The following is an 11,998-nucleotide window of genomic DNA, read 5'->3' as shown; positions in this document are numbered from 1 at the left end:
AGCCTAGCATTTTTGTCAGTGAGAAAATTGACTTTATAAATTTTTGACAGTAACGATGGAGCTTTTTTAACATACTTACAGGCATCATTAATTAATTCATGCCCATTGTTATTATATTTCATTGCAATCTGATTAAAATCAGCTCTAAATAACGCTCCGCATTTAGATCTGACCATCTCAAAATACCGAGTCACTTCTACAAACAGCCGATCATCGGTGACCTTTTATAATTTTGAAAGTGACTCTGTTTCTATTTTAAACGCTGAAAAACAAATATCGAGAAGGTAATCATCACGGCTTAAATATATTGCGCTGGACAAACATGGCGTCGTCAAGAAACATAATTAACAATTGTTAGTAAGTTTGATATGGAACGACTTCTATGTGTTCCCTAGTTTGATAATAGTAAATATAAAGTTACTGATGGCCTACTCTGTAATCACTACACTTTCAACAACAGAATTTCTAATTCCTATTGTAACGAACGATTTAATTGGATGGCTAAAATTAGCAAACACGGGAAATCCGAATCTGAATGAAGGCGAAAAATCTAAGGTGGATATCAGATCCACATGTAAGAATTAAGTAGATCTGAACTTAAGTCAGATTGATGTCATTTCCTTAAATATATCAAATATCATTAAACAGTTATAGCAGATTTGCTTTACTGCACTTTTAAAAACTGAGGGTTTACCAGCCATATTTAACATGAAGTTACTTGTGCAAGGTTTTATTTAAATAAGAATAGAATTCTTAATCGGTTTATTACAGACTTGATTTTGGTATTACTTGAAAGCAGATGATACACCTCAAGTTAACCAAGCTAGACGTATTTTTTGAAGACAATTTTCCATTAAAACATATAACGTATAATTTTGAACGGACATAAACAATTTATCTTACAGGAGAATACAGTTTCTTTTTTGCATGAGTAGATCAAAACATCTGGTTATTTTTTGCAAAATATGGGTGTTTTAATGCACAATGATGTCTCACTGAAAGATGTCACCCTGAAACCTTCTTTATTTGATTTTCATTTCATGTTTTTAAAAATTCTCTTAAATGAATTTATTCCCTGTCTCTCACTTTCAATCTCTCTCTCTCTATCTTATACATTTTGAATAATATTATATATTTAAATTAACTTGATAGAAAGTGTGATTTAAATTCAAGAAACAAATCAAATGATGAATTTTTCTTTTATTGATTAAAAATCATTTGATAAACAAAACTGTATCTTTTAAACATTAACAAACCATTTCATATAAATTCACCCATGTTTATAATGTTTCAAGAATCCGATCCCGTGTCTGTCATAACAGAGAGTTTTGGTGACCATTTTTCATGCAACTCTACGGGACGCCATATACCACTGGTGAATAAATGTGATAAAACGTTCCATTGTGAAGACAAAACCGACGAAATGAATTGCACTATAAACAGTAGGAATTACATAATTAATCAGTATTTCTGTGTTTTTCATGCGCGATGTTTTACAAATAAGTAATGTAATATGCTCTTTTTTATTCAGATTCATCATAATTAATTGTGTGTGAAACATGCATGATGCGGCACTTAAAAACTTATCAAAATTTTTTATAGATGTTTTGAATAACGACTTCTTATAAAAAATCAACAAGTATTCACTGACGAAAAAAGAGAAAGAAACAAATACAATGCACAAAGTTTCATAAGTGACTACCTGAATTTGATTTACAGTCGGAATTTCACGGATTGTTTCAAATAAACACCAAACGTTAAAGCTCTTTATTAAATATAAAGTTATTTAAACAGTCATTATTGTAAAATCACATATCAATCTGCCATGTGATAACCAGTTCAAACTTATATAACTCCATTGAAAAAGAATGACATGATGCTGTTTTTTGTTGTTGTTTTTTAATGTTGATGTTGTTGTTGTTGTTTTGTACACGTATTTCCTTATACACTGACATAATATCATAAGATACTGAAGAACACACTTGAAATTATAACTCGAACTGTGTTGACGAATATGTTTCAATAATAACAAAGCATATCTATTTAATAATTTACTCTTATTCAGAACATGACCTTGTGCAAGACGTTGAATTGTTTCCGACAAATTTTCCTGTGAGACTTGAAGAAGGATCCTATTTCAAATGTGGAAGTAAGGAATGGATTTCCATAGCTGCAAAATGTGATGCTGTAATAGACTGTTTAGATGCATCTGATGAAATTGATTGTTTGCGAAAAAATGCAGGTAATATGAGCCTTAGTAGATTTTTGTAATTTCATTGCACATCTGTGTATCCCGTAATATTGTAATCAATTAGCTGAATCCTTTAAAATCAATTTAAAGTGAATAAATGGTAAAAAGGAAAATAAACTATTGGTGAGTGACCATAAAACTTATTTTAATAAGCATAACTCATCAAATTGCTGATTCATTTTAGTCGTAAACGTTTTAAAACATCGGAAGTTAGCGTAAATGAATTATTATTTTTGAGTTAATTTGTAGATTTGTCGCCCAATTTTTTTTTACTGTATATAATTTGGAATACAAATTAGCAAGTATGTTATAAATGTAGTGCAGAATAATGCAACAGAATTGCCTACGGCGTCCGTTAGAAATCAGATTCATTAAAGGGACTCCACTGATGTTTAAAAGCCTAAAATCATAACATTTGAATTTCTTACATAAATGAGCTGGGGCACTTTAAACAGAAATACATGCAAAGATAGTTAAGAAGTATACTTTAAAATCACTTGAAAATCGTATTTTATGCTTTTCTTAGCCCAATTTGAGTAAAAAGTGTTTATAAATAAACGCTTTTCATTTTGGGTCATTTTTTTTGCAATTTGAACAATTATTCTGGAAAAACGAAGCGCGCGAATGATCTGAAATTTTGCTCAAAGATTAGTGGTCTAAACCTACATCAAATGGTACATTTATCTTGAAAAAATATTTTCAGTCCCATTATGTCAAAAAACCTTAGTGGAGTCCTTTTAAATTTCTACCAATTTTAAAATTCATTAGAACAGTTTATACAGAGGTCTGTAAGTTAAATACTGAATGTTTTAATCAGTTGGATAAAATCATGTTATGCGAGCCACTGGCATTCATAATATTATTTTATTCAACGAATTTAGCAAATTCAGTAATGAATAAACACGAATGTAATACTCATTTATATCACATACCAATAATAAAGACCGTTTTAATTGAACAAGAAACGTTTAATTTACGCACCAATAGTATAACGCTAACAATTAGCGTGACTGAACGCTATATTTGTATAAAGCAAATGACGTCAAGTCAAAATATATGCACGGCCATGCATTATCATTTAAACGGAGTCGCAAAAGCGCCACGGGTATGTCATAAATATAATATAATATTTCCTGTACATTAATAAAGCATCGAAAATATTGAGATATAAAAAATTTAATAGTTTGTTTATGTTTTTATTTTGGTGATCCTATCGAATAGTAAAGCAATATTCGTTAGATGGTCTTTTTAGCATTATGACACGCCGGCCTCGTGAAGTATAACTTTAAAAAATAGTGATTTATTAAAATTATATGTGTTCTTTTCAAGAACGTTCAGATACAGACGGTTTGGTATTAATTTTCAATACCCCATCTGCATCCAGGCCACACCATGTGGAGAAACTCTTCCATGGCCCCCACATTTTTTGTTTGTTTGTTTATTCAGTAATTATGAGTTGTTAAAAAGCATTTTGATTAAAGCAAGCTAGCCGTTCTTTTAAAGAACTTATCAATTCAATTATCAAATAAAGATGTAGAATTTTTAAATCGCATTTGGAAAGTTGTCAACAAAAAAGATGAAGAAACATTTAGGTTCGAACTCCATATCACTATGAATATCCACGTCATTATGAAGTCAAAGTAAATGTATTAATAATGTATCAGATATATATTAAAGTGACATTACGTTAATTCTATCGCAAATTTATGATTAAGTATAAATTTATTTCAAAAGATTCACATTTATAATGGTGATGATGAAAATGATTAGCAAATAATATAGAAAAATGCCTAACTAAAGGATTTCCCCCATTAAACTTAACCTATTCATTCAATGTCAATTAAAGTGGGTGCGAATATGTTATGACTATACAATGTCAAGACCATTTTTGATGAAAAATTCAGTATATTTTGTCCTATGATCATTTAAGTTGGTAGGGAAGTTGATTATCATGCACAGATGACCCCAATTGATTTTAAGATCAGTAGGTCAAAGGTCACATAATGTATGAAGAGGGGAGATATTTGTGTTCTTCGAACTTTTGTTCAAAATATACACACAGTTCAATTTTTGTGACCTCGTGTACATAAAATGTTCATGTTTGATCGCCACAACACGTAACTATGCAAGATCAAAGGAAGTTAGAATTCCTTTGTTCCTGCATTAGATATGGCCCTTCCTTACTTTTTAAACTGTATACATATTTCACAAGTTGTGTAACTTAAATTACTGACTTTAACAAAAATCCTACTGCCGGTGTTTAAATATTTAACTTGTTATGTGTTTATAACAACACCTTAATTTAAATGGTTATTATTCAATGAATAATAAAATGAAGCACTTCGTTTTGAAACTCAAAAAACGGACTTTCTCTGATGTATATATTTATTGTTGTGACTTCAATACTTATAAAGTATTATACATTGATTTTTAATATACTAGGATGCAACAAAAACGAATTTGCTTGTGCTGATGGAAGCTGTATAAAATTAGGTCAAGTCTGCGATTTTAAACCAGATTGCACTTATGCAGAGGATGAATTCTGTGGTAAAGTTGGCAAACCTTATCATATTCTTTTCTAATTGTATCAAGTGTTTTGCTTGATGGATTTATATGTCGTTCAAAAGAAAATGTCTCATTTTAATCGAATGCAGTTTCTGTAAAATGAACTGAAATATTAAATGTCGAATGTGACAAAAAAAGTAAAAGTATTTATGTGAATGAAATTTATTTCCTAAGGTGAAATTTATTTTGACTTGAAATTCGGTTTCATCACTAAAAGTTAAAACGCAGTTATTTGGTATTAAACAACTATAAGAGAAAGCTTTTAAGACTTTGACATCTTTTAAAAACGAACACATCAACTTAATGTCTACGGTATGCATTTACAAATGTGACGTTCTCTCACTTGGTAACGTAAATCTATGATAATGTTTCTTCGGTTTTAGACTAATCAAATTGCCCAGTGGCATGGTTTTATTTTTGACAGATCTATGTTTTATTTTAAACATTATAATATCAATCGTTGGTCAACAACCATTATAACAGTAAATCTTTTGATATTTATAATTAATTCAGTCCAACTTGACAATTGATGAATAACGATTAAGTAAATCAATGAATAAAATTGGCATAATGTTTCATATGAAAATCCATTTGAAATTGTATTGTTGACATATTAAAGATCATCGACACAAGAGTTTTCTGAATTTTCCCTTTTGAAATATTAACTAAGCGTTCAAATACCAACGAAGACATTTTGAATTATCCAGCTATAGCTATATTGTAACTGTGTATATGCACATCAAGGACCTTAGAGAGTTACAATTTTATAACTTATCAATCATAACACTCTAGTAAATATGTAATACACACAAGTTTTTATCTTTACATGCGTAGAGCTTCGAAATTGTGGACTGAATGAATATGTATGCGATAACAAGCAATGTATTCCTTACAACAAGAGTTGCGATGCAGTCCCGCACTGTCTAGATGGTAGCGACGAAATAAAATGTGGTAAGTCATCATGCGATTTTAGAATTTCACAAACGTGCTCATGAAGACATGACTTTGCTCTCACACTTATCAAAGTTAAATTAATTATTCAAAAGATAGCTTTATTCTTTTTTAAGCGTCTTGTAGAGACTCTTTCCATTGCGATGTTGACAGATGTATAAATAATATACTGGTTTGTGACAAAGTGCGTGACTGTCAAGACGGTAGTGATGAAAGTGATTGTACGGATAACAACGTTTTAACATGCGGGGATTTGTGGGAAATAGGTTATCATGAGTCGGGTCAATACCTTATAGGTACGTAAATCATTTATATTCCTCTGAGTTTTAAACTATGTATAACGATATTATTTAATAATTATTAATCAAACATTGTTGCTTTTTGTCCCGTGCAAAGACAAAGCGAATGGTATCTATGGTCGGGAGTTGGATTAAAAAATTTTCATTATAAAATTATCTTAGTAACCGACCTAACTGTCGATGACTCTCTTGGCAGGAATTTGTTCCGTTTTCCCTTGGGTTTCCATGGAAGAGCAGGCGTAGGCAGCGAGTTATAAAGCATTTGTAGTGTCTGTTTAACCATCGCAAGCGTCTTGTTTGGATGGCTTCTGCTATGGTTGAAATCTATATTTGGTTGTGCACCTCTTCGTTTAAAATGTAATTGTGCCAAAAGATAAATGTTGGGATTTCATCAAAGAGATTCATTGGCAATGGTAAATGATGTATTCCTGCATTCTGATCTGTACAGGACACTGAAATATGGCTGTTTGAAGATCAAGACCTTTATGTGAGTTTATGATGAATATCAAAATATAATCTAATAGTCCTTTAATGGTGATGCAAATCTTCATATGGAATTCAAATTGTCAATGCCTGGTTTGACTCGCTAATCCTAGTATCAACTTCTTTGTCTTTTTCTTGTGCTTTCTTATCAAAATTGGATTGTTGCTGTTGTTTGCTTTTATCCTTATGGCCTGTGTTTTTTTAGTGTCGATTGTTAAACGTAACTGGCTTGTTTATTTACTGATGAACTCTGACTACTTTTGGATGTATTGGTGCCATTTTGCTAGGAGCCCAAGGTCATAGTCTTAGTCATCAATGTTCTCTGTAAACCCCGTCTTTTTGTGTAATTTTCTTCCTTGTCCAGTTGATTTGACAGATAGGGCGACACAATGCAGTCTTGATATATTCCATTTAAACCTCAAAGGGATCAGTTAGCTGATTTGATTGCTTAATACCACAGGTAATAAAATAGTTTGTAGAGGGATTGGATAATATGAATCAATTTCTTTGCGATGTCATATTGACGAAGGAACCTCAAAAGTAAGTCATAATGTAGACTGTCGAACGCCTTCCTTAAATCAACAAGCACACCATAGAGTGTGCTCCTCCATTCTCTTTACGTCTTTAAAATTCGTCTACATACAATTTGTCATTACCGGATTATATTTTCCTGAGACTGGCCTTTAACTGACGTAATAGTTCTCATACGGCCTCTGTACTACGATGTTATATGATGGGGCTAAATACCTTACTTGTAAGATGAAGAAAAGTAATGCCAAACAAGTTTTTGTAGTCTCCCAACTCAATTTTCTATGACAGCTTGACTGTGACTCCCCTCTTCTAATCATCTGGGATATCCTCCTTGTCCCAAATATCTTGAAGGATACCCTGCAGTTGTGTTGGAGTGTGCGGTCTGAATTCCGAAACTGGACGATTTTCTATGACTACTAATGTTAAACATGCATAAAAAATACTCTGAAAATCGGACAGCAATTTAAGAGTCAACTTTCTGTGTATTTTAATTGGGATTAAAACTTTATCAAAACAGTTGACATATTCAACTACCTGTTTTATTGTTGCAGGGGTGAACACACTTGTCAATGTTTGTTAATTTTTTATAGGCAATTAATTTTTAGCTCTTTCATCATAATTGTAATCACTGTATAGTTAAGATTTTTCCGAACTTGTTGAGGTTATTTTTGTATATATATAATGCAAAAAAAATAGAAATGGGAAACTCTTGTTAAATGATTCTTATTTTGCTTGCTTGGAATTTTGATCTTAATGTTCCATTATTTGGGCATTACTTTTATGCAAAAATAATAATAATAAACTCCATTTATTACATATCTCAAAAGCCACCGGAAAAGTTAAATTTAAGACGTGTTGCTTTATTTTCTTATTTTCTGAATTATATTTATGAATATACATAATAAAATTACTCAAGATATTTGTTGCAAAAAAGATATTAAAATATACCTAAGAAAAAAGGTTTGATAAGTAATCTAAAATGATTAAAACCAAGTCAGTGTTCAAATACATCATAATGATCAATAAATTTAGAAAACCTCTGAAAACCGGAATCCTCTGAAAACCGGACTTTTAGTCAAGTCCGGGCAGAGTTCTGTTTTCAGAGGTTTTACTGTATAAGGTAGCTGACCTTTCCTTTAACCAAAGTGTGATCTCTCGGGAGCAGTAATCACAATAAAATTACATTAACTTTGCAGACTCTGTCCGAAGAAAAGACAAGCAGCCAACTCGTGTAATTAGTTTTGGTGATAAGAGATTTGCTATCGGCTTGTTAACCTCACAATTCAACCTTTCTATCCTGCTTTTCTAGCTCTACTAGTTGAAGTAGTATTCCCTGTAGTTGTTTCCGTCTTAAGTGTAAGCACTGCAGGGTAGAGTTGCCTGACCTTATTCGGGTTTCGGACCGACCGTGGCGCCGGTTATATATTCAGATCATTTTTAAGCGCCGTACATCCTTGCCATTAAATTAAAGTAATGAAATAAACCGTATGTAGATATCATAGATATCATGAAGAATTGTATGTGCTGTATCTGACGTTATGCAAAAATAAATACACATCGAGTTAAAGTAAATGCCATTTAATCTTACTGTAACATGAACTTGAAAAACAATACTATTTTCAGACGGTATAAATGTGTACTGTGACTATAGATTAACAGGAGAGGCATCTAGATCAATCACAATGGAAATCAGAAATTTAGATTGGGATCCCAAATTTGCTGTTATACAAACCTTATCTTCCAGGGAAAAGTTTCCGTTGGATTTAACTTTACGGGGTTTATTTCACGATTTGGTTTTTAGGAACAACAGTTGTTGCACGATTGATGTGAGTCAAAGATGTTTTCGTTATTTGCTTTTCTAGCTTCTTACGATAAGCATTGTACCCTGTCTTTGGTTTACTAAGTTTAATCATAAATAATCGATTGAAAAATTAAAATTGTCTTACAAAATACATTATATTATTTTCAAAAAATAATGAAAATGATACTGGTATCCATCTATTTAATGTATTTCAATCATTTGCTTAATTTGAAAGATTATTTATCAAAAGTATAAAATTGCAATTTCTCTGAAATTATATGTTTTCTATATTAAAGACGTCATATTATCACTTTAAAATGAATTCAAAATATTTCACTTGATTATTTTCTCTACAATTTTACAATACTTCCTTTTTTGTCATTGTATAGGTCAAAAGTACATGTCACCTATCAGAATACGCTGCATCAATTTACGACTTGAAATATAAGCAATCTACTAATATAACTTGTCAATGCTCACTCAAGACATTTATGTTAGCCAACATTGCATATCATCCCAGTGGTTCTCTTCCACTCCAAAAAGATTTCGGGTAATTTTTGTTAGCTTTTATACTTATATTCTATCAAATATAACGCATAAAAGTATTCGATTCAGAGCAAAACATCTGTTTGCATTCGTGTATGAAGTAAAGGAAACATTGTATTACTGAAAAAAAAAAGATAACAGATCATGACATTTGTAAGATTTTCAATAGAACAGATTACCTGATGCACTCTCTTTTATATCAGAAAAAAAGTTATAATACATTTAGGGTCTTCAAGATAGAAACAAAACGGCCTATATAGCTATCAAATACAAGAGGGTTTAGATTTGCCTTACTTTTTTTAAATAAGTTTGAAATAAATAAAAAAGAACTATCTAATGTCCTTATTCATGCAAGTGGGAGTGCTTGCGTGCGAGCGAATTGGCGAGCGTGCGTGCATGTGTATGTGTGTATGTATGTGTGTGTGTGTGTATGTATGTGTGCGCGTGCGAGCCCGCAAGCATGTAAGTGTGTGTTTGCAAGTGTTTGTTATTGTTCTTTCAAATAAAACAGAACATTTGTCACGTGAATTATCTTCAGGTTTTATCGGAGAAATTGGGATGTTTCTACAGTCAAAATGAATATTATATTAAATTATCAGATAACTTCAGGTAAATTAAGTATAATGCTAAATATTTATTTTAAAGGTGTATAATCTATGTGTTTTTATATCTTTTTTGTTATTCAAGATCTTTGATTTTAAAACTTAATGTGAACGTTAAAGGGGCGTCAGCAATGTTCCACTTAGCATATCGTTTATGAACATACTTAGCCTGTCGAGTTAGCCTGTCAAGATCGTTGTTTTATATTATTTTTGTTTAAACAGTAAATGTTATTTTGAGAAATATATTAATGTCATGAATTCATAAACTTATTTTTGTAGAATAAAATATTTAGTAGACCACGACACGAAGCACAAACAACTGGCATCTTGCAATGGAAATGAAACGGTTCTTTATGAGCCGACCTACTACACATTTGATGGAAATTTATTATATGTTAATCTAAGCGTGGTGGAGGGAACAGTTCCGATTGACATCAGATTAAACAAGATTTTGTGCGCTTATAGTATGTTTTGTTTTTGGATATATTATTTTTGTAAACTTTTCTTACATGCCAAATTTTAGGAATTATCAAAAGATTTTGTCAATAGGCATTTCGCTACCACAAATTTCTCTTAACAATCAAATGTAAAAGTATCTAGATTACCAATTAAATATCAAAACTTGATGAGTACATTATAAAAGAATATACATGTTTTCTGACATATGAAAAATAATTCTTATCAAAACGCTTTAATCAGTTTACAAATTTTCTACAACGACAACTTTTATATGCCATTTACAATAAAAATATTTTATTTAATATATACTTATATTGTAACATAAATTGAAGAATAAATTATATTATTCTCAAACAAAACTTCGAAAAATAGATTACTCCGTGGCATTTGATGAAGACTTATATGAGTGTTACGGAGATAACATGACGATAAGAAAATCTCAATTGTGTATATATGACGAAGATGCAACAGGTTATATAATAGGATGTAGGTCGGGGATGCATCTGCAAAATTGCGGTAAGTAAATAGTTGAAGTAGACGTCGATTTCATATGTACATGTATATTTTTAGTTCATTAAGGACTATTGTAGTCTCTCTATGTCTCTCTCTGTCTCTCTCTCTCTCTCTCTCTCTCTCTCTCTTCTTTCGGTAAGATCACTACGTGGAGAGGCACTTGTATCAGGAGAAGACATACATGGTGGGAAAGAAATCATCCTTAGCACTGCTGTTGTACTGATCAAGGCCGGGGAAGGGGGTTGTACTACTACAAAAAAGACAGAATGACGAGTAAAATGCGCTAGACCTTAGAACGCAAAAAAAAATTCAAGACATAACATAAGCTGGCATATTAACCGTTTTCAGGCTACCCTTGTTTCCATTTTAATTACATGTTACATTCGTTTCAAGTCTTTTCAGAGGTAATGTGACATTTTTCGTCCAAATATTATCTGTTGTCATATTACACGAGAATTTGCACAATTAGTGCTCCATAATTCAGCCCTTAAGGTCATGACTGTCAACATGCCCGGAGTCCTTACCTTTTGTGTTTGAAAGGCCTGTAGACCCTCATTACTTATAGACATCGAGCCCATTTTTCAGAATTATATTTAAAAAAAACTATGATGGTAGTTGTTATCTTACTCCAGCAGAAAAGAACGGAGTGACCAGAAAATGAATTCAGTAAGCCTATGACAGAAATTGAATCAGAAAAATGCATTTTTTGAACTCCTGTAAGAAACAGACGGCAACATACATTATAATCTTCCGTATATCTGGATGCAAAATGGTCCGAAAATATCTGGTGGATCTGCAGAACTATGTCGTTAATATTGTTGATGTACTGATGTATATCTAAATGTCACGGATATACGTGAGTTCTCACTCGGGAGGATAGGGCGTTCAAAGAGGAACCTGTAAATATATTGTTGGCACACAATAAAATATAAATACGGAGTCAATGAAAAACAACAGCTCTCGCTAAAAGTTCTCATTTCTTGTGCTATTGATAATT

The 11,998-nt window shown here is 31.6% G+C and overlaps 1 protein-coding gene across 1 annotated transcript in view; it reads left to right on the top strand.

Annotated features, from left to right (window-relative positions):
* The window catches only part of LOC132750446 (uncharacterized), a 33,369-nt gene extending 23,934 nt beyond the window's left edge, over positions 1-9,435 (top strand). Inside the window, exons 15-21 of the mRNA XM_060740471.1 lie at positions 1,296-1,442; positions 2,066-2,242; positions 4,694-4,798; positions 5,651-5,767; positions 5,884-6,063; positions 8,704-8,906; positions 9,271-9,435. Coding sequence (XP_060596454.1) covers positions 1,296-1,442; positions 2,066-2,242; positions 4,694-4,798; positions 5,651-5,767; positions 5,884-6,063; positions 8,704-8,906; positions 9,271-9,435 — 1,094 coding nt within the window. The remainder of the gene's footprint in view (positions 1-1,295; positions 1,443-2,065; positions 2,243-4,693; positions 4,799-5,650; positions 5,768-5,883; positions 6,064-8,703; positions 8,907-9,270) is intronic.
* The last annotated feature ends 2,563 nt before the right edge of the window (positions 9,436-11,998 follow it).

This window comes from Ruditapes philippinarum, unplaced genomic scaffold (assembly GCF_026571515.1).
Source record: "Ruditapes philippinarum isolate M1 unplaced genomic scaffold, ASM2657151v2 ctg1875_1_1_1_1, whole genome shotgun sequence".
NCBI classification, from domain to species: Eukaryota; Metazoa; Mollusca; class Bivalvia; order Venerida; family Veneridae; genus Ruditapes; species Ruditapes philippinarum.
The sequence above is the reverse complement of the archived record's forward strand: the minus strand, read 5'-3'. Positions and strand labels throughout refer to the sequence as shown.